We start from the raw sequence: 22,897 nt of genomic DNA on the forward strand, positions 1-22,897 counted from the left end.
GACTTTAATCGTGTTTCATATCACTGCGTATCTTTCTATCAAGCATAATTAGCTACATGTTACGCTCGTGTTATGCTCAATTATTACATAGCACAATTATTGCGTGGAAAATAATACTTATGAAATAAAAAACAAAAGTACCGAAAAGTACTTATATGTAAATGTAAATGATGAACATGTCTATTTTATAATGTGGAAAATATATTACAAGTATTACAAAATTAATTATTCTCATCGGCCAAACAAGTAGTTATTAACTGTTCAAATTTGCATTCTCAGTTAAAAGATTCGATCTTATTTATAAATAATGCCATCTTGTGATCGAATATTTATGTAATTATGAATATTTATATAAACACGTACTGGAACTAATAATTCATTAATTGAATGCGTTCAGTGTTCGGTTTCTAAGAGAGAAAGTAAAATCTAGAAACATCAACTAAAGTATGCTGATAACGATAAATAATCAATCTCATCAATATTTTTGTTTTATATTTCTATCTATATGTCGAGAGAAAGTTATATTATTTTTTATCGTGCCATTTTTTTTATTATAAATTTGATACTGATAAAGAGAGTACGCGGACATATGCGTCAAAAAATGCAGAGTTCATGCCTTATATTCACTACAATTTCTGAGCGATATTAATAAAGTAATACAGAACTTAGTAGAGAAAAGAAAACATCATTTATGCAACGCATTGCGTGCCAAAATATTTATCATATAATTTACGGCCCACAAGTTTTGTAGTGCGATGAAATTCATCGTTAATGTTGATATATATGAAAATTATATTTGCCGCTTTCCCATTATAGATTCGAAATGATTTCGATTACGATCGTTCTATACTAAGCGATATCAAGAAGGCAATTTTATTTTATATAATAACGTAGATAATAATTGCGTCATATATTTTTTATCTAATTTAATTCTCCTAATAGGAATTATTCATCGCATTTTTCCTGTATTTTGTTGTGTTTTACTTTATTTTAGATATGTAATATTATTCTCAAATATTATCTCAAAAAGATAATTACTTGCATCAAGTATGCGCAAATATAGATAAAACTGTATTAGAAAGACTATTTAGGTTATTAAAAAACACCGATTGTCCATTCCTTGAACTACATATCTACTGAGTCTACTAAATTGTATACTTTTATCTGAAAGAACGAAAGTATTTAATTAGAATCTATGCATGTTAAGATTGACACGCTTGTGGGAAAGCTTTTGCTACGTATGATAGTCGTTTAATGCAACAACCTGCTCTACCTGTATATCAACCTATTAATTTTTTACTGACATTACTGTCTTTCTGCTCTGCTTGTTACAATTTAATCAAAGTTCTATTTTTTCCTCATATTCTCATACACACGGTATATGATTGATATAAGCACAGCTGTCATTATTTTGCAAAAAATTGCATTGGAAATTCAGTAAATAGAAGAAACGCCTGTTTCTACTTGCAAAATCAACGTGAAAGTAAATCTAAATATATAAAATCGATTTTATAATCAGAGTGTATCTCGTTTAATCTCTTCTCTCTCGAAAATTTTATAAAAATAATTTTTTTATATAAAAAAAATTTTGTTAAGTATATTTTTATGTACTTTCAATACTTGTTATTTGAAAACTATATATATATTTTTTCTCAACATGGTACAAAGTATCTCTCTTTTCATACTTATAATTCATTCAATAATGACTAATAGATGTTATCCAAATTTTAACGGGCTAATTGAGTGATACCGAAGCGGATGTATTATATATTTGTCCGCCAGTTTACCTTGTTTTTGAACTATGTAGAGCCGTGAGCGATCGAAACTCGTAGACTTGTGAGCGATCGGCTAACTTTCACTGACGACTCGTTACGCTCGCTGCCGCGGTTTCGAGTCTCATTCACAGTCATTCCGCGACTTCGACGGGCCTCGGTACAGTCGAGCTGCCCGTATTTCTCTCTCCTTCGGCGGAAGAGCTTCTCATACGAGTTGTCACTCCCAAAGTGTACGTTCAGTGGCTACATCAACGCGGATATGTAGGTAGTGGCGCGTTCGCGAGTTCTATGTTTCGCAATCGCTCTTGCAAAATTGTTTGTCTCGCGCGCGCAGACGTTTTCCCGAACATCCGTGACGCAGTGATATTTTCAACGTCCAACATTTTATCGGGATATTTTTCACCTCTATCGACTGATGAAAGGAAAAATTCATTTTGTAGAGCTATTGCGCCATATCCGTATATATATATATAATCGCAATATTGAGAGTTACGATCCGCGGATTTCGATTTACGCGTGATTTGATTTAAGCGGCTGTTGGACGCGCATGATTTTCAGTCAGCGATGTCATCCGGGGATTGACCGTTTGTTCTCGCAATTGTAATTGCTTTTCGAAATTTAGACGTCGTTGTATGTGTGTGTGTGTACGTGTGTATATATGTGTGTGTGTAATTAGAGGGAAAATTGCTCTCGTAGAACTGAAAGATGGAGCGCACGAATTAAGCCGGCGAGACGAACGCGAGTTTCTAAAGTAGACTTCGTTCGACGACATTGTTACGGTTCGCTGGGAAAAGTTCAACCGCAGTTGCCTGCCGCAGAGTTTCTCGGGAAAGGTAGATGGAGGACTTCCGTTACAATTTCGCCGGTCGTTTCCGCGATTCCGCGCGCTAAAAGTGCATTCGACGATACAAAGAAATCGTCGACTTTAGAGAGCGACTTTCTGAACGTGCACTGGATGAAAGTAAGGCTGGACGTTGTAAGAGGATTCAGCTTTATCGCCGTGCGGCGCGATACGGAACTCGAAGAAAGTGGAAGTTAACGGAGAGTGAGAGTCTTTTCTTTCTCTTTCGCGAGGGAGAGAGGGAAGAAACCGCGATCTTGCATTCCACAGCGTCGACCTGCCAGTTACGTTGGTCCAGGGACAGGTATCTGTTTAGATGGTCATACGGTATTATAAGTGATCGTTTGATCTTTGAAAATTCAGGTTAAGGCGAAACCAGTTGCGTTCTCCAAGTAAGGCGATGTGTATCGACTGCTATACGCTTACGTAATAATACGTGATCGTCGAAAGCGGCGGAATCATCGTCGCGAATCGACGTTTACACGTTTACATTATTATTTGATGCGACGTGTAATTTCACAGTTGTAATGTATCATTCACTGGTAAATTATTAGATTAGAGTATTTATTATTAGATTACCGTTTTTAAAATTTTACCCTAATTAGATATTACTGTTGTCGTACATTTATTATACATTTGTTACATTAGGTATATATTTTTTTCAACACGTAGGAAATAAAATACAAGAAAACTTTATCTCTTTCTTTTTATTATATAAATCTGAATTTATTTTTTAGTTGATAAAATCAATGTGATATTTCATACTTTCAGATGCAATTCCCTACCGCAGTGGATTCGTACATTATTTTATCAGATGCATGTCCGCGAATCGGTGTGATAACAAAAATTAATTAATTATCTCTAATATTTTCGAGAGACTTATCGTACTGAAAAAAATCAACATGGACACAAGTACGGTACGCCTGGTGATATTTTTGGGCATGTTTCTGATTTTCGCCGGCGATTATAGCATATTAATCTCATCAATTTTCGGTCATGCAATGGAGAAGAACGATACCATTAGAGGACCCGAAGCTCAGCTTAAGGGGCCCCTCGATAAGATAGCCGTCGTCTCGAAAAGAGACGTTGATAAGAATAATGGTAAGAGAAAGAAAATGACGCGTGAAAGATACGTGATGATTTCTTCACAAATATATATTACATCAAAGAAAAATATACAAGTCATAAAGGATGTAAAATCCTCTTACGTTAACTATTTAAAATTAAATAGTTGCCTCGTGCCGCCAAGCAATTTCAGTGCGCATTTCATGCTGTTTAATATTTTCACGCTACAATTACCCTTATACGTATATACTGATATAAGTATATGCGAAGGCCTATGCATGCTTCGTGTGTCGTCACGTCGTTATTACGAGGGAGGAAATATTTGTCGAGTTGTACTTGTCAGACCGCGCGGAGCTAATTGCCACTTCGCTAATTAGCCGCGCGCTCGTGTGTATTAATTATTTGGCAACGTTATCGAGATTCCCTCTACTTGCGTTTCATCCGTCTCGCAGTTTATCGGAATCTCACTCACAGACTAAAACCAGTTTTTAATCGAAAAAAGGGTGATTGAAACGTAGAATGCGATATGAGATATTTATAACATATGTGTGTTATATATTTCAATTCAATCGTAGTGGCTTTTTTTGATATTCCAGTGTGTAATATGCACGATTGTGTTTGTCATAATATAATATATTTGTGTGATTATTTTAAGGGTATAATGATTTCTATCTTTTTTTACAAATTAATAAAGTATTTGTATAATAACAAAAAATGTATTGTGCATACGTCAAAATAAAAAGAAACGGTTTAATTACTCGGATATTCTACTAACAATATATACAACTATAAAATCATCATCGCGAATTATCTTTCAGCACGTACAAAGATACAAATGACAGCAAAAATATTATGTTATTAATACATTTAAAAATTATTATACGCGTTTATTCCAATTAATATATTTCGATTAAAAATTGACATATCGTGCCCTCCGCGCTATTCCAAGTATGTTCTTGTTATAATGTCTCAGAAATCTTTAGAAATGTTTGGCGCGTGAGACCTTGGCTGTTAACTTGTCACTTATCATACCAGAATTAAATAAAGCCGTTCGCGCACAAGAATTATACGCGCGGTCATTCGAAATAATATCTGCGCTCCATTAATCGTTTTGTCAGCTTCTGGACTGATATAGCATGCGCAACGATATATAATTGACAATAATGGTCTGATTTCTGCTGCAACAGCTGCCTTACGCCGTGCGAAGATGATGGCGACGATCAAGACCGCCTGCCTGCCAAAGTTGATATGCGAACTCACGTCGTCCGTTCATCAAGACCAGCTGAGCGAAATGGAGCGATCTCTTCTGAATCTCATAAGGTATTTAATTACCATTACGTTTTATATTTCTGTGTCTTTTCGTCAGTGATAATCGAGGAGAGAAAATGGGTCTCATTGTCAGTTTTTAATAATAATTATTAAATTTCACTTGCGTATCAACCAGATATCATATAAAAACGTTTAGATTTTATTGACGTCGCGCTCGAGAGAAAATCTAGAATGAACGATAGTTCCAACCTCCGTCAGTTTATCCAATCTATGTAATAAGTTGAGAATCTACTTTCATCATCGGAGGCTCTTGCACCCGGTGTGCTCTTACTTTCACAACTTTCGACCACTAAACGATTCAAGTGCATCGACCCTGAATCGGCATAAGCGCGAGATTAACGATATAGTGTAAGAGATTTATTTCCTAAATTTTGCGCACACTTCTCTCTGGGGACAGAAGAACTCTACGAGGAACGTGATCTTTCGAAATGTAAACTATGTTTTTTTTTTATTCTTTTATTCGAAAGCGCGAACCGCGATAACTGGTTCCTTTACCGAGGAGTGCACGTGCGACAACGCGTGTGCATTTTGTAATTTTCACTCATCAAGGCTGATGCGGTAATATCCACCGTGTGCGCGCCAATAATACTGCAGAACGTTTTCGAAAAACGACGGGGCATAGGCGACCGCGATCCGGAAAATTGGACGCCCAGGGTAAATGCACGCGCGTATTTTGCAATTTTCGTTTACTATCCGCGGTAAAACGCGCGGCCGAGTTCCGCGTATACATGTATACATGCGTACATCTGTCGCGTTATGCGGATAACGCAAAGAATTATACCGCGAATTCGCGCCGTTTTACGTTCTGATTAAAAGCAAAGTTATGTTAAAACGGGACCGGAGTGTCTCATCTGCCGCGGGAAAATCGGGAAATGCGGCTCCCCCGGTGGAACGCTTTTAAATCCCCGTATTTGCGTTAGCGCGGAATGTATCCTATACGTAATGTACATACTTTGGTCGACGCGGAACTTTCCAGCGTGAATGTATTAATTACACATTTACATGCGTCGACCCCGTGAACATTGCGTTCGTTCAATTTGTTCGTCAATTGAACGAATGAGTCGAAAAATTAGGAAGTCGAAGAATTTCGAGAAAATTAACATACATTGTACTGGGTTTTTCCCCGAAATACTGCAAATTAGACTGTTCTCTTTCAAATTAAAACACGACTTTCAAAATCTATCTGATTCTACAGTTAGCCCTTTTTACAATTTCTCTTCAGATTGTTCATAAATATGCAAAATAAATTTATTTTATTGATTAGTTATTTATCATTTATTTATCACCATCTCGATGAAATCTCGTGCTACTGTAAGAGAATTCTTGTCGATGGATTTTTTTTTAAGAATTATATATACAAAGTCTCATAATTCGTTTATACATTACACTACACGTCATCGTGAAGTAAGAGTTGCATCGTAAACGTTTTGGAAAGTACTGGTCGAAAGCAGCCGCGAAAGTTCGTCAGGTGTCTTATGTAAGTCCTGTCCGATGTCCGAAAATGAGACATGCCTCCTTGCCCTATCTCTCGCCATCCAACGAGCACTTTCCTTTTCATGCATACTTTCTCCGGCATACGGCCAGCCGAGATTTGCCGCGTTTCCGGAACTTTGCTTCCTGCAAACATTCTTCGCGATCTATGTAAACAACGACGGAAAGTTAATAAGTTTATATTTCCTTGACTTCGATAATACTTTTGCACGGACGAAAGAAGGTCGTTTAATCATCTCCCAGTATTTGTCTCTCAAAATGTTGTTGTTTTCGTTCTAATGACGCAAGTATAGACACTTTGCATTATTCATAAGCAAAATAACTGCTTTATATTCTGTTTTGTATGCTATAAGAAATAAAGGAATTAACATTTCTTTATTAATAGCTGCTAAAGAAAAAGATTTTATTATGCATTTTTATATAGTCTTTTTTTTCTTCAGTATAATAAATACAGTTGAGTTAATAATAAATAACTGATCACTTTAATGCAAAAATTAAAGAGACATTTTATGTAGGATATCGTAAATGGAGATGGATAGAGCTTAAGTTTATCTCTCTAAAGCGGCGGGCTGAAATAAAAATCTTTATATTTATTACGGTTGTTCACTTCCGTCTGCGTGTTAAACAGAAACGACGTCGACGAACAGTAAAAGGAATTGACGCAGAAAAGCGAGATCTATTAGAAAATATAATGAATCAAAACGACGACACTGACTCTCGATGTCACGCGTTCTTCTTTTCATTTAAATACATCATATATCTTTATATTACATGCTCATTAAAATTATATAGACGCATGTACATATAATTATAGTGAAATAAATCTTGCAATTTTTAATAAAAGATAATTAAACTCTCTCAAAAGTTTTTTTCTTGAAAATAAAAATTTTATAGAAAAGACGATGAGGAAAAAACATTAGTTCTACATTTCTCGCAAAAAAATTCTAGGTAATATGCTTTAAATATAGAAGTCGAGTAGAGCAAATGTAGCTTGCGTCATATCTTTCGCGCGTCTTTATCATATTCTCTGTCAGTAAGCATCCTTGAACGAAAACGAATGCGGTTAATGTTCCGGAAGGATCCGAGCTTTATATTTACTTTTATGCCTGCGTAAACGCGCCAGTCCGTTTTGACGGGTCCGATTTTTATCTACGCGGATCGGTCCGGGTTAAACCGATCAAGATAGGCTAAAAAGTCGTTTTACGCGTTTATTCCTTATATCCCATGATGTCACTCTCAAGAGAGAGTCAGGACGCGGAGTCGTAAAGGGGGAGAAGATCTCTTCCTCGTTTTTGAAGGTGAAAGACATCCTCCACGAGAGTCATACGTGACAAAACTGCTGCGCTTTTGCTCTTTCGACAGGTCGAACGACTTCTCGAAAAATTCAGCCCGATATCTGCTCCATTTCGATGAGATTCGGACGATTTTTGAGGCGGAAGAGATTGTCAGCAATTCTTGACATTTTAGAGGATGATGTCGATTCAGATTTTCCTTCCTAAAAATTTAAGGAAATAAATTTATAGAAAATAGCGCCTGTGAGCAAATCTTCAGCACGAAATTGGACAATTTGTATTCCGCATGTAATAATTTTTACATTTTACATTTTATATTTAATTTTTACATTTAATTTTTTTATTTATTAATATTTCTACATTATTTTACATTTTGAAACCTAATGAATTTTCAAGATAACGGAAAAAGAAATTAATGTGATATTTTAAAGTGGAATATTAGCATATATTTGTGTATTTATGACGTTACAGAGGAATAATAGATTCTGTTCGTTCATTTTCGATTCGTATAGGAATACAAATGTGAATTAAAATAGAGAAAGGATCTGAGAGATAATGCATCTTACGTTATTGCCAAGCATAACCGGACTTTAAGTGAATACATTCATTGGCTGTAACGATATCGAAAGGAAAAGTCGCGAATATGACCTTGTGCTCATTCTTATATATATTATTGGCCGACTTTAACAGAATCAAGTGTTTCATCATTGAATTCGCTTTCAGAAATACTTTGATGATTGCATTATGACATTTAAACTTTATCCCATTAATATATCGAAATTGCAAGACCCCCCACCATATAAAAAGACCACCATAAAAATAAAAAAAAATCTTGACCTAATTTTAGTGATCTCCGATGCAAGAAATCGATTTTACAATTGATGAAATTAATGAGTGTCACACTAATGCAAAAATATGACTCGTGACAAAAAATTTAATAAAAATGTTTTAAAAAATTGTTCCATTGTTGCTTTCAGAGATACAAGTCTGAGCACGATGGCGGAAGTGCCTTCGAGGTATCACTTTGCAGCTCATATGGGTCAGCTGATTTCCGGTATAGAAGGTCAAGGTTGTCATAACTTTTATCCAACGTGTCCGTTGCCGGGTATTAGCGTTCTAAATATGATGAAAAAGGTTCGTCTGCGCTGACAAGTTAAAATCGCCTCGATTAATTGCTGAACCTGTGATATCGTGTGAATTCTTCTCCTTTCGCAGGAGTATTGACATTATCGATGATTCAATACGTGCAGTGTCTTTTTGGCGATGCAAATAATGTGTGCAAATTTCGTCGAAAATAAAGTCAATCGAGGAAAAAAAATTGTAAACATGTTATGCGATGTTCAAAATCTTTTTTAAAAATTGCGAAACAAAAGTTCTAGCTTGCGAAATTCTTTTAAAATCGTAAATTAGTGAGATTATAAAAAAATATATCTGAGATGATGTATTATTAATAACGTCTGCCTTATTCAGTGATTAAAAAACTATTTTGTTAGATTTTATAATTGATTGTTGAATAACATTTCAAATATTATTATGCAATTACTTATTGTTTGCGAAATTTTTATTTGATTGGTTCAATATTTACAAGAGAATAAATGTATACTCTTTTTTATTGCATCATACTATTTATTTATGTTAATATGTATTTACCCATGTTATAGCTTTTATACACACTTTTGATACACGACACATGATTTTGTACAATTCAGGAATCCTATATAACTAATAGCATACGATTATTTTTAATTTTGTACTGTTATATATATATATACTTGTATTTTTTGCTGTATATATATACTTGTATTTTTTAAATAAGAAATAACAAATAAAAATTATAACTGGAAATTACTAATCATTCTATTTTCTTACTATAAATATATAATACTTTCCCCGAAATAGCTATAAGTTCACTCCATACTATCCCGAAATCGTGCACTTTCACGGAAAGCCTCAGGAGACGCTTTGCCAAATTATCAGGATCTTTGTTCTCTCTCTATTCTTTTCTAATACAATGCCGCCGCCATTCTCGATATAATCTGGAGGCCCATAGAGGAGAAACGCGCGAAAATTATTACAATAATCGCCGGCGTCTTTATCGACTCAAGCTCGATGCCAACTTCCAGAGTGGACATTTCCCAACGAGCCGTACGATCGTAAACGCGATCGTGCCAAGAGTTTCGGTTAGGTTTCGGCGCGTTGCGCGACGAGGGGAACGTAACGGAACGTAACGCAGATGAAACCGCACCATTAACTGCATCCCCTTCGCCACCCCTTGCCGAAACAGCCGGCGACATTCGGAATACTTGTAAAAAATTATCGCGCGATATCGCGGCTCGAGTCTCTATCGCTGTCTCTGCCAACTCTGGCGATTTACAGCTACAATTTCGCTCCTCTCTCGCTATACGTGCTTGTTCGTTTAGCAATACGACTGCAATTCCGAGGCGAAAAAGTGTTCATCAATTTTTCCAAAACCGACATATGATATTAAAATCAATTATAAATTTTATTGAAATTCTATTTTTGATGCATTATTTAATACATTTTGATCGCATTTTGACATGTAATATTGCATGTACAATTGATGCTGAGAAATCTTGGCACCTGAAAGTAGGACGGTGGAGGCGGAAGAGAAACGAAAAATGTTGTCCATTAAGCAATCAGGTAGGTAACTGTGATCTACGTGACATGGTTTAAAAAATATTTAAAACATTTATCTCGTTCTACTTCTTTGCAAAAGTACATTTCGTCAGCGTTAATGTCTATTAAATTATATATCCACGACGAATGAACCTCTATACACCCCTAATGACGCTCTGTATTTACAATAAGATCTTTTGAGACTTGATATAGATTAGAGAAATAACTTTAATCTGATCTATCAAGTTGTTCATTTCAGTGATAAAAGAAATATTTATTCGTACCTTTATTTTCTAAATGAGGTCACTCTTTCGATTTCAGATATCTGTGACTTGAGCGTTATATTTAGCGTCGGCTTATCTTTTGATAAGCGTAATCAATTGATTATCAGCTTTGTGTTTAAAAAACTTGTCTGATCTGTCAATCGTTCCTGTAAATATTTTAGAAGCCTTAACCAAAATTATTGCATTATACGTTAGTCGGATTAATTGGCAATCGGAATATGCAGCTTTATTTCAAAATTTTGAAAGATATATCTCATCACGTTTAAATCGGTGCGTAGAATTTCGCAAGTGATCTTGCCGAAGGCGAAACGTCGTCCATAAAAGATGACACGCACTTTCTTGATGAAATTTCGAAGTATTTGATTAACCGAAAAATTTCTAAATCGCGCCATAAATGCCTTCGAAAAAGGCACGTATCGGGCACATCGACCTTGACCAGAAGGGGAAAGGGAGGAAGAAGGGGAAGAGAAGGACAAAGTTTCGTGTCGCGAATCATCTTCGGGGGACCAAGAACCCCCTTGTGCGATGTATTAAATGTCGTAAGAGACGAAGCTCGAACGTCGGATCGAACGTATTGTAGACGGGAAGGGGACGATCACTTTCTCTTCGTCGGCACGGCCTCGTGGTGCGTCGAGGAACATTCAGCAACGGAGTTTTTACCAAACACCAGCGAGCCGTCGCCGCTGCCGCCGCCGGTCCGTCCGCATCCTCGACCGGTGGACCAGATTCACGCGTTGGTGACCAAAGTCACGCGGTACGTTAACGCAGTTGCGGAAGTGCATTCTCGGGTGATGCGCGTGAAAATCGCATAATCGAAGAAGAGGCGAGAACGTATCGATTTCCGCGTATTAGAAGAGTGTATCTGTTACATAATAGGGATGCTTTCAAGTATATAACAAGGACAAAATTGATTTATTCGCGATAGCGCGAATGGATAAATTTACCTTGTTGTGGAGTGCGTGTTTCGAACTCGAGAAATCTGATGTACAGTTTAATTGAAGAGAGATTTCTGTTTTTAAATTAGATAGATACCTAATGCCGAGTGTAATTCACGTACGACGCTTTGTTGGATTATCAGTATTATTATCACACAGCTCTCGTTTTTAATGATTATTCAAACTGCAAGGGGAATCGGGTGAGAGAAGAGATAAATTGTGTATTATAAAATTGCGAGATTACTTTACGCGCGTGTGAAACAAAGATCATTCTTTTCTATATGCAAAAGTAGTTAGTAGTTTCCCTTTTAAGCGGAAGTAATTGAGAGAGAACTGCGCAACTAAATTGAAAGGTACTCGCGCAACGAATGGCGGAAGTTGATAAATATCCCGACGATCTTGTTAGTCAGTTTCATAAGGTTGTCTTAATTAATGAATGCCTTAGATCCGCTACATAATGCAATTGCCACGGACATTCTTGCTTCTCGGCTCCTGCTTTCTGGCATTGACCCTCGTGACGGCGGCGCCTGCCGGTCAAGACGAGCCGTTTTTCGAGCTTCCGGTGCATCTGGTTGGCTTTCCGGTAATTATAGCGAGCGTAAGAATCGCCAATTTCTTCAAGAAGCTCGCTTATATTTTGAATCCAGGTAATGCGCTCTTTTATATAATAAGATTCTCATGCATAAAGATTTGTATTCATATATTCGCACTCTCTTTATATAACTGATCATAGCGGTATGAAAGATATATATCTAATAAAAATCACGAAAATGAAAATAGAGACTCGAAGAAATATGCAGACTTTGCCATATATGTACGTCCGCGTATAAAATTCATAGCAAAAAAATATCTGTCAGTCTTATGGTCCGCTAGGCATAAAAATATATCAAGATATGCACGCCTTTTCCGTGGTCGGCTCATGTAACACGCGAGACGAATCAGCGAACAGCAAAAGAGAAAGAGTTTCACATGTGGTAAACTCTCTTTTTCAAACATGGAATACAATACACCCTGTAAATGTATGTGTAGCTGTTCATCGTTAAATAAATACGCACACCAACAAATTGAAAACATCAGAGATCGCTATTAGTGAATCAAAGTCATTTTTAATCATTAACATTAGATACGTGTCAATTTAAGCAACACATTAAAATTATTTGATATTTAAAAGATTGCCATTTCTGTAAGATATTTTACGAGAATTTCTCTCTCTTGATGAATAATTATTAATCTCACTAAAATACAGTCAAATTTGGATAAAATATTTTGTAGATCTTTTAAGGGTATTACATCTCTTTGAATTCTTAGATACTTATGTTAGTCGAGTGAAACGGGCACATCCCTCTATATACGACGAAGAGATTTTAGATGTTGGCCAAATCGAGAAAAAGTTAGTAGCCGAGTTCGGAAATGACGTTTGCATCTACGAAAGGATTTGTGTTGAATATGCAGAACGAATGCTTCGAAAAAAAAATCAGCAACTTGATTGGAATATTCTTGATTGGGGTGAAGTGTTCAGGTACGATATACCTTTATTAGTAGCACGAGTTTAACTGCTTTTATTTAGCTTATCTGCTGATTTAAATGAAAATTAGATTGTAGCTGTTTTATGACTGTCGAAGAAAAAATATAGATGCTTAGAAAGAATTAATTTCCTTTAGATAATAGCCATAAGCTGTAAAGTTGAAGATTATCAATTTACTCACAAAGCTTGTCGCTATGCAATTCTAATTACGTTACGCAATCGTGACTCTGAAGTTTACGGATCGAAGAATCTATGCCTCTCGAAAACAGGTTTCACAAACGCATTTCTTCAATTAGGAAATAATAAATTCAACAAAGATTTTAAATTCATTAAAGAGACACTGTCGTTCTCCAATTGTGCAATGATATGTAATGATTTCGTACAATACTTAACTCGCTTTTGCAAGACTTTGCAACAGCAATTAATTTCTTGAGAAGAAGACAATTAGTAATAGGTTCCTATTATAAGAAGTGATCAAATGTGCGAAGTCGCAAAAAAAAAGGTTTTTTTTAGCGAACCTGAGAAATCAAATTTTTCGTATAAAATATTTTAAAACAAATTATTGTTTTTTGGCAGAAGATTAAATATCTCTTGTGACATACATATAATTAAATTCTGGAAAGGTAATTGTAAATATTAAAATTTTTTTAAATATTTACAGTAAAATTATAGTAAAATATAGAAAATATTTGCAGTAAAATAATTTTACAGTAAAATATTAAAGTAGAAACATTCCACTGTTAATTTCGTCACACTTTGGCAGATATACCGAAATATCTTTAACCGGGAGAATTTTTTTTTTTAAACATTTACAATAAAATCACAGTAATATATAGAAGATATTTACAGTAATAAAAATAGTTTTACGGTGAAATATTAAAATAGAAACATTTCACTGTCAATTTTATCACATTTTGACAGATATGTCGAAAATATCTTTAAAAGGGAAAAATTGAATCTTCTAATCCTCTAATCTTTGTGGCGCCTAATCAATCAATAAGCGATCAAAACGTGTCGTAAAATGGTAGCAGCAACGATAACGTCAAAGACGCTATCCACATCTCTACAGATTCTTGAAAGAAAGCACATTAACAAAGAGGTACCCTCTTCTAATGACTTACGAAATATTTTTTTCTTTTCTTCACGCATCCGTTCGAAGATATAAGAAGAAGTCCCTGCTACCGTTTACGCTCTGCGTTCGTTCACGGAGCTTACACTAAGTTCAGTTGTAAGTAACGCCGGGAGGAGATAGCCTTTAATGGTTCCACGGGCGACTCTAATGCATCTTGATAACTCGTTTCTCATTCTCCTCCTCACCGCCTCTTTACCCCTTCGTCTTCATCACCGCATGTCCAGGCAGTCTCCTACTATTTTACGATTGCCCTGCTATCCGGGCCCGTGGGTTTGAGGAGCTGTCGGCTTATCTTGGACCTCCTAATGCCTCGCGGCGCGAGATAGCGAGCACGTGTCATCGTGCCTGTCGACGCACGATGCATCTCTCGGGGCGCGCATTTCGATGCCCAAGCTCCTCTCCTTCTCCATCGGTCACCTGCGGGCACCTCACGTAGGAGCGAATGTTCGTGTCAAGGAGAGAGATACGTGTCCTGCCGGCAGGAGAAGGAGAAGGAGGAGAGATAAATTGGAGATCGGGTACTGGCGGCAACTGCCGTCTAGACGGGCTTAACCGACCGTGGATGAGGGACCAAGTCCTCCGTCCCGAGTCCCGATCGTCTCGGAGCGTCTTCTCCTCCTAGCTCGGAAAAGCCTGGTCGATGATACAAGTATTGTAAGCGAATTGGCGTCGTTAGAAATTAGGAATCCATTTGGGCGAGATGACAGATGTCTCGTAGACAACGATGATGAGGCAACAAGACATCGATTATTCTGTAGAGAGTTTCGGAGTCGTGATGCGGTTGTGTAAAATGCACGTGCATGCGCACTTAAACACGGCGATGTTCTATTGTATCTTAAACTTTTCATTTCAATATTTTTTTAAATTGTAATATATTATTTTTAATTGTACATGAAATGTAAGACTTGCACGTTTGCATTAATGCAACGTTGAGATTAATAATCGCTATTTTGCATTATGTAATTTTATAGCGAGTACAAGTCATCGCCCAATTTGAAGAAGGAAAATTACTTGCTGAGTATCTTCCTAGGCAACATTATTAGCAGTCCAAAGCTATGTCATGCATTGGCGGAAAGAGGAAGAGGCTGCGATAACGGTACCTTATCAGTTAGTTAAAAGCATAATGTGCAATTCATGTTGAGCGTTTTCTACTGATTTGTAAATAATGCCATAGACTTGAGAGATTAGTGTATTGTGACTAATAATAAATTATAATATTATTTGTATAAGATAACGATACACATGTTTGTATGATTATAATCGTTCATGTTAATTGTACAAAAGATAAATTCCCTTTCTTATTTTATATTAAATTATTTATATTATTGTATGTTAATTAACATCTGCATATACTGTGCATTTGTTTTAATAGAAAAAGCAAATTGATAAATAGTAATTGTAACAAGGAGAATATGTATTGTAAAATATGAGAAACGTGATTATTGTTTATACAATTTACAGATATATTAAATTATTTTAGTATTATTATTGTGTGACTTCAAATATACGTATTAAACATCTCATCTCAACGCACTTGTTCATTTATTTCTTCGAGATTCACTATGCATTTGTGACATAAATAGCTTCAATCAATGTATCACGTGTATGTGATACGTCGTTATATACACTTGTGTTATTCTGCGAAAATAAACCGTTTGACATTTAAGAAACCACGTACACTTTGAATCTGCTTATTTTCGAAGAGCTCTTGTGAAAACTGTGCCATTTCAGCGGGATGCTTTACTCATACATATGTCCACTCACGCACGCACACGTGTACAAACGCGAAAGCATTACATGTATGGAGTGAGAGTTGCTTATAGTGACGTTACTACCAACCCACGTCTTTCCGACCGAATGGTTTAACGAGGATCAACTTCGAGGAAAGTTTCAGTTGGTACAAAACCTAGAGAGGCGACTCTCTTGTTTTGTATTAAGAAAATATATAAGTCGCCTTGTTAAATAATAATCGTCTTGTCAAATAAAAAATTAGAATAGATTGACATTCGCGATTGTAAAGTTAAGCGCAAACAAGTTTTTCGTAAACTGGTGCATCGTCTATATTTATAATGTGTTAAGAAAGCATTAACATCACAATGATATAATGTGATAGTAGAGATTTAACGGTGTGTCTTTGCGTATAAGAAGAGTTATCAAACTCTGCCAGATCAATTAAAGGTTTTTAAAAAATAAAGAAAACTCGTTTTTTATTTCGCAAAATGATAAGTAAATTTATTTTCGTTTGGTGCCTTTTACTCGAAGCTCACGTTGGATATTCATCACAATATTCGCAAAACTCATCTGACAATATTCAATGCATTCTCGATGTCTCTCAGAAGATTTATAATGTAACAGATTTATTACGGTAAATATAATATTCTGATAAAATATTAATAAAATTAAATCAACTCATTTATATGAATTAAACGTATAGATGCATGAATGAATTTGCAATGAATCTTTCGGTTCAAAATAATGATCGATCATTAAAGCAAACGAGTCGATCAGACTCGTTAGCTTACAGAGAAGCTCCATACGAATTTCCTTATGGAAATATCATCTTAAATCTATTTAATAATAAAATGCCATCGGTAAGTATATAACTTTTATATTATCTCTTTCTTTCTATCTTCTCTCTTGTGTGTGATTGTATTCTATTACAAAATTAATTATTATTATTTATTAACGCACTCTGAAAATATTTCGTAGATATATCAAGATTTTCTATTGAATCCTACTACCAGTAATTATCAATTAAATTATCCAAGTGTACCAAATGAATCTTTCAATCAATTTGGCGGACTTGGGATAAATCTTTTTAATGCTCTGTCATCAATCTCCCGCTACGACGATCTAAAGTGTGTGTCCAGAATACTCTGCGAAGTAGCGAGTGGAAAGCCACCGGGAAGATATAAGCAGACATCGACGGGAAATGATGAGCAACATTATTTGGGGGAATTTGGAAAAAACATTTTTGCTCAGTGCGTGCAATATAATACAATAAAGAAACACTAATTTTAAGTGACATACGATAATAATATACGTAATTTCGACGTAGTACAATAGATGAAAATTAAATATTATAAATAAACTCGCTAGATCTAGTTTCTCATTATATTTTCAGATGGCTTGCCGGATCGGCAGAGCCGTCTCCTCTATTGAGTTTTGCTCGAGCTGCCGTGCTGGGCTACAGCAGCAATAGAAATCCGGCTATGTGTTACCGCGCGTATCCTAGGTGTCCGCGTAATCCTGACAAACTGGTGCATTATCTGAACAATCACAACGGCGGATTCTTTCGCTTTTTTAGCAGAGGCGAACACGGCAATTTTCCTCAATCGTCTTATGGTTTGCGAGGTAAAAAATGTACCATGAAATTTATTGACAGATGGCAGATCGTAAAGTAAGATTGGTATGAATTATGGTTTTGTATGAATTAAATAATATTTTTGACAACAAAGGTGAGCTAAAATCCTTTGAAGAAAAGAGACAAAAAGCCTTGCCCCCGGGCACCGCTGGAGCGAAGGCTGATCGTACCGGAACAGGCGAATTAAAGTTCGACATTTCAACTACTCGTCAAGATAATGGAAAAAACATTTTTTCAAAGGATAATACGCTGGAGAGCTCAAGTCGAGTGGTGTTCTCGGGTCATGAAAAGTCTTTAAAAGACGAAAACGGAAACCATCCATCGGAAAATAGGATTTTTGAATTCCAATCAGATTTACAAAACTCTAATGCGAAAAAATTTTCGCAAATTCCTATTCCGTTCTTTCCTCAGGTAATATTTTTGTGTTTACAGAAATAAGATTCAAATTAAATTACTCGTATTATAATATTTGCAAACAAAATCCTTTGAGACCAAGTTTAAGATTATATTGCTAAGCGATGCATAATAATTTCTAAATTTAATGTGTGTGTGTTTAAATTGCGTTATATCTAAAATTATCTTTGTGGGATATTTTTCAGGAATCAGAGGAGCAAGGTGTTCGCGTATTGCGTTTTACTTCTAAAATTTCAGATTCGACATCACGTAATGCGTTTCGTTTTCTGTATTAACAATCGATTTTTTTCTTGATGGATAAATTCTAGAATAATGTTCAGAATCACTGACTATAAAACATTCTTTCAGATATTTATATATACATAGAAAATTATATTTACATTGTATCTATTAAAATAATCGATGTTACATAAATTAGGAAACAAGATTAATAAATTAATTTCATCACTGTTGTTTAATATGTATTTTGGTCGATGTCTATAAAAATTAATGTGTTTAAATTTTATACTTTAACTCGCGCATTACCTTTCACAATCGCCTGAGATTCGGCAGCCCGAATGGCTCGCAACCAGACACGTTCACATAAATGAGGGGACAAGTTAATTTAATTTATTACAAGTCGTTTAATTTTGTTTCTCTATTCATTTTTTCATTTTCAATATTACACAGTTTTACACACTTTTTATCTATTACATCTCACAGCATCGACATGCATTGCCAGCGGAATTTAGAAATTGTAGACTCAGCTGGAAATTCAATTTTGATGTCGATAGGCAAGCATCGACCATTCTACGTGCGAAAGCATATTCTATCCTCGCTGATGCAGGGATTCTCCCTATTCGCCTACCTCACCTTTTCTCATAATAGATTTTATGTTTATTCTAAAGCACATCTGACACGATATATGTATAACTTTAAAGTTAATAGTGTGATTATAGATATAAGAGATTTATATATCGGGTTTTTGTTGTAGTTTTTTATTTTATTGTTGCTTTACTTGAAATTTTAATTCGCGATATTTTAAATATTTATCCATTTTGTAACATATTATAAAAAGACAATTAATATAATTATTTGAGAACAAAATTTCCGAAATTAGAAATTATTCTCTTAATATCTTTCCATTCACACAAGGATTTTTCTTCACGGGGAATACAGTTGCCAGAAGATTCTTTGCTAGGTCTATACTGATGTGCAATCACCCTTGAGCGTAATAATTTTCGATCGCTGTCATGAATTTTGCAAAGCGTAAGCCGATAACGTCTATGATCAACGCAAGTGTGTATCTTTCCCGCTACCGCTTAGCGATTTTAGCCACGTATGGTTAAAGTTTGCTCGACAGGTGATCGTACACGCCTTTCGAGAGTCTTCCCATTCATTTAGGGTGTTACTCCCTGACTTGTGTTTTTTTCTCACGTCTCATGTGATGATAGCAATATCTTGCGTTTCTCATATATCCTTGCGTGCGTGCGTGCAAAAGTGCAAGCTTGAAGTATGAAATGTATGTGCATAAGTTTCTTGAATAAAAATATATATATTATATTATAATATTTTAATTATATGGATTATTTTACACAGAAATTTATTATATGACATGCGGCAATAACATTTCAGCTCTTGGTATTTTTGCGCACTATATGGGTGTCCGAAAAGTTTAGATAAAATATTTGAAGGTATATTTGAATTAAAGGTATTTGTTGAATATTAAAAAAAAAATACATCAAAGTGTAATCTCTTGTAAACATTTTTCTAAAAAAGGAGGAATTGGTTCTCCAAAAAGAATTTATCTTTTGTCAAAAATATTCGTTATTAAAATAAAAAAAGATATTACATACAATGTATTGCCGTTTATCTCTTTGCGGTGTGAAACGTTTGACACGCAGCTGTAAAATTCACGTATGACTTTCTCGAAATAGCGGCTCACCGCTCGGTGACGTTGTAGAAATGGAAGGCGCAACGTCGAAAAAGCGGCGGACAACGTGTAATTATTTTATCCTTTCTGGCGTGTAATTTGGGGCGTGCATCGCGTTCATGGACTCGACGCAGGCGGGGGTTGGTAGAAATGGTATGGCCAAGTCCACGGCAATGCTGTAGCCTAAAGGGGCGTGTGCCCCGGACAGAACCAAGTGGGGTGCAACTGACAGCGGAAGACAATTAGCCTTCTGATACATCCAATGTCGCGTGATACTACGTAGGAACTTTATAAAGATTCGTTTCACGCATCGTGACACGTGAGATACACACTGTGTGCAATGGAGACCGTTGATTTATAATTCGTTGCGTGAGGTGAAATAACACGGCTTCGTAAAATTATGTAATATTAATTGGTCCGTGAATATATTTTTTTACCTTTGGGAGATTTCATGTAATATTTTTCAACAATTGCGATATAAAGACTTTTAATTTAACGTATTATATTTAATTCGCGATAATTAAATTTAGCTTCTGAGTTGGTAGAGATTGTGGATTGTCGAGTGATGCTACTATATGCTAAAGTGAATAGAGCCAGTAACAGGATTAGCGCTCGAGACTGCAACGAGAATGCGATTCAACGTCGTCTATCCTCACGGCTTTGTCATAATCTCGCTCTATTAGTGCGGTATTATTTTCGTCGTAGACATCAAAGAGGATTTTCCGCAGGCCTATTGTATCGCAGCGATAATTCCTCGTTATTAACAGCGGCAACGTCGTCGGGGCGTTATCTCATATCGGCTTACCACACCCCAAGTGGCGAAACAAATCCTCCCGAATTGGTGGATGGCTGATGCAAAGGAGCATCTACGTACGACATTGCTCAGCCGAGCTCAGCCACACAAAAGGATCTGCCGCGTGATTGTGGCAGCTAATCCCCGTGAAAAATACGCTGCAGGTAGGATCTATCATCAACGACCAGGTGAGGAGTCTATCCCACACCCAGGGAACAATCGGAGTTTTTTTCGAAGGGATCAGCAAGATGTCTTGGAGATCTGCACCTATATAGGCAACGGAAGCTTTGCGGAAAGTGAAATTCGCGATGGATTCTCTAAATTCGAGATAAACTCGAATATCGTGGCTAACGATCGACGAAATAATACAGAGAAAAGAAATAAATATTTGCATATTAATAGAATTTAAAAAGTAAAGAAATAATGAGTATTTTGCAATTATATTTCTTGAAATTATTTCATTAAATAGTATTTACGTCGTCGATTCTTATAAAAGAGAGATTCTAGTTCGCGCGCAAGATATATTTACGTGGAATACAATCAAGATTCACTAAATCAAATCCTGCTAAGCAGCTTTAACGGCGCGCGATTTAATCAGGCTGCAGTAGCTACTACATCCCGAAAATAAGACATAAATTCTCGAATACACCCTCACTCCCCCTCCACCCCCATGCGACCATAAAACACCGCCGCGACCTTATTTAGCCGTATATTTCCCCACGAGCGATTCACAATGCCTCAATATCTTACCGTCGCAATATACCACGGACTATCCTTTTCTTCTCGATAGACTTTTCAATTCGGGGTGTCGAATCTTTGTCACCGAGGACCGAAGGACGCCAATTTTCCAACACAAAAGAACTACGGTAGAATCTCTTCCACTGGTTGAAAACTCCCCGTCCCGCCTTCTCTACCTTCGGCCGTTTGATGGACAGAATAATTCAGAGAATGAAAATTCATGTCCTTTGGCGATATCCTTCCCTTCGCGGTCTTGCGTTTAGGAACCCTGAAAATCCGTGAAATTCTGACGCGCTGGTCAAACCGCCGGATAAGTGGGTATCTCTGCCAGTACAAAAGGGAAGATACCCTCCACCTTCTGCTATCACCGTTCGCCAGATTTCCCTTATCCCTCGCAGAGACGCGATGCCAATTGTCGAAGGGACGAACTGTCGATCGGTGATAAATATAGATGCACCTAGTATTACGTTAGAATACTTATTTTACAACGAAACTTCTCTATGCTTTAAATATAAAAACTGCTTCTTTTTCTATCTAAGCTGGAGAATAATAATGTGCGCATAAAAAAAGTTATAATCACGATTAAAATCTTTTTATATTCATTCCGTATCTTCGTTGCGTCTTATGGATCTTTCTTATAAATGTTTTAACGAATTTTTGTATAGCGTCCATTAGAAGATTATAAAACGTTAACCCTCTATTCGCGACGTACAAAACCACCCACGGTCCCTGCACGGTCGATCCTCCCACGTCTTTAAAAAAGACCACTTTATTCGGCAGATCGGTTTTCAAATCGTTCATAAATAATGAATCTGGCTGCGGGTAGCACCGTGCAACGTCAGTCAGCTACGCTGATTGCAGCATTGAAGACACGTGTCGCGGATCAATCGTCGGACGCGTGTCAGTATTTTCGTATCATCGCCGAAGGGTGCTTGCTATACTCGTCTCTTTTTCTCTCTTTCTGTCCTCCTCCCTGGCCACCTTTTATCCCGTCAATTCCCTTCTTTTCCTTCATTCGGCCGCTTCCTTCTTCTTTTATGTCGTCGCCCCTGCTGCTTCGAGTTTGCACGCAAAGCCAAACGTATCGCAGGGAAAGTCAAACGATGCGCAGAGAATCGGTTTTTTTTTAAACCGACCAGACGATGCTTTAATGCGACCGGGATTATGCGGCTGGACTGAGGCTTCGGATTTTGCTTGAGATTGTTACGGATAAGAGACGTGTAAACAGAATTCTAAGGAGACCCCTTGGCACGTCACGTCGATCGCTTGTCAGCTGGGATTTAGAGATTTTTTAAATTAAAAAGCGCTGGTGTAACTTATAGATAGCGATGCTGGCGGCTGCGAAACGGTACGGCTGAGATGTAAAGTGT

The 22,897-nt window shown here is 36.5% G+C and overlaps 3 protein-coding genes across 8 annotated transcripts; all 3 read left to right on the top strand.

The window, feature by feature from the left end:
* The first annotated feature begins 1,891 nt into the window (after positions 1-1,891).
* Positions 1,892-9,591, top strand: Geko (olfaction protein geko). Of its 5 annotated transcripts, XM_083040212.1 has the most exons (5): positions 1,892-2,036; positions 2,472-2,920; positions 3,388-3,717; positions 4,869-5,001; positions 8,771-9,591. In XM_083040212.1, the coding sequence occupies exons 3-5, from the start codon at positions 3,519-3,521 to the stop codon at positions 8,940-8,942; spliced, it is 504 nt and encodes a 167-aa protein (XP_082896338.1). In that variant the 5' UTR covers positions 1,892-2,036; positions 2,472-2,920; positions 3,388-3,518; the 3' UTR covers positions 8,943-9,591. The 5 variants fall into 5 exon arrangements, with proteins under 5 accessions (XP_082896338.1, XP_082896336.1, XP_082896337.1 ...); XM_083040210.1 differs by having other exon boundaries at positions 1,892-3,158; XM_083040211.1 differs by having other exon boundaries at positions 1,892-3,140.
* Positions 9,592-11,349: 1,758 nt separating this feature from the next.
* Positions 11,350-15,584, top strand: LOC145937281 (uncharacterized). 2 transcript variants are annotated; one of them, XM_083040239.1, is made up of 4 exons: positions 11,350-11,468; positions 12,095-12,296; positions 12,958-13,168; positions 15,278-15,584. In XM_083040239.1, the coding sequence occupies exons 2-4, from the start codon at positions 12,107-12,109 to the stop codon at positions 15,420-15,422; spliced, it is 546 nt and encodes a 181-aa protein (XP_082896365.1). In that variant the 5' UTR covers positions 11,350-11,468; positions 12,095-12,106; the 3' UTR covers positions 15,423-15,584. The 2 variants fall into 2 exon arrangements, with proteins under 2 accessions (XP_082896365.1, XP_082896364.1); XM_083040238.1 differs by lacking the exon at positions 11,350-11,468 and adding an exon at positions 11,737-12,002.
* A 631-nt stretch (positions 15,585-16,215) lies between these two features.
* LOC145937261 (uncharacterized) lies at positions 16,216-18,703 on the top strand. The gene is made up of 6 exons (XM_083040199.1): positions 16,216-16,671; positions 16,741-16,897; positions 17,016-17,287; positions 17,431-17,660; positions 17,765-18,081; positions 18,270-18,703. The coding sequence occupies exons 1-6, from the start codon at positions 16,526-16,528 to the stop codon at positions 18,357-18,359; spliced, it is 1,212 nt and encodes a 403-aa protein (XP_082896325.1). The 5' UTR covers positions 16,216-16,525; the 3' UTR covers positions 18,360-18,703.
* The last annotated feature ends 4,194 nt before the right edge of the window (positions 18,704-22,897 follow it).

The sequence above is a fragment of the Prenolepis imparis genome, unplaced genomic scaffold, assembly GCF_030444845.1.
Source record: "Prenolepis imparis isolate NDT839.2.m4 unplaced genomic scaffold, iyPreImpa1.0 SCAF_6, whole genome shotgun sequence".
Lineage (NCBI taxonomy): Eukaryota > Metazoa > Arthropoda > Insecta > Hymenoptera > Formicidae > Prenolepis > Prenolepis imparis.

Bases quoted from the DNA above. Each gene is read 5' to 3' on its own strand.
- LOC145937261 (XM_083040199.1), top strand. From the start codon at position 16,526: ATGATAAGTAAATTTATTTTCGTTTGGTGCCTTTTACTCGAAGCTCAC. The intron at 17,288-17,430 runs GTGCGTGCAATA...TTATATTTTCAG, and splicing joins GGAAAAAACATTTTTGCTCA to ATGGCTTGCCGGATCGGCAG. The intron at 17,661-17,764 runs GTAAAAAATGTA...TTGACAACAAAG, and splicing joins ATCGTCTTATGGTTTGCGAG to GTGAGCTAAAATCCTTTGAA.
- LOC145937281 (XM_083040239.1), top strand. From the start codon at position 12,107: ATGCAATTGCCACGGACATTCTTGCTTCTCGGCTCCTGCTTTCTGGCA. The intron at 12,297-12,957 runs GTAATGCGCTCT...TTGAATTCTTAG, and splicing joins CGCTTATATTTTGAATCCAG to ATACTTATGTTAGTCGAGTG. The intron at 13,169-15,277 runs GTACGATATACC...GTAATTTTATAG, and splicing joins GATTGGGGTGAAGTGTTCAG to CGAGTACAAGTCATCGCCCA.
- Geko (XM_083040210.1), top strand. From the start codon at position 3,519: ATGGACACAAGTACGGTACGCCTGGTGATATTTTTGGGCATGTTTCTG. The intron at 3,718-4,868 runs GTAAGAGAAAGA...CTGCTGCAACAG, and splicing joins AGACGTTGATAAGAATAATG to CTGCCTTACGCCGTGCGAAG. The intron at 5,002-8,770 runs GTATTTAATTAC...TGTTGCTTTCAG, and splicing joins TCTCTTCTGAATCTCATAAG to AGATACAAGTCTGAGCACGA.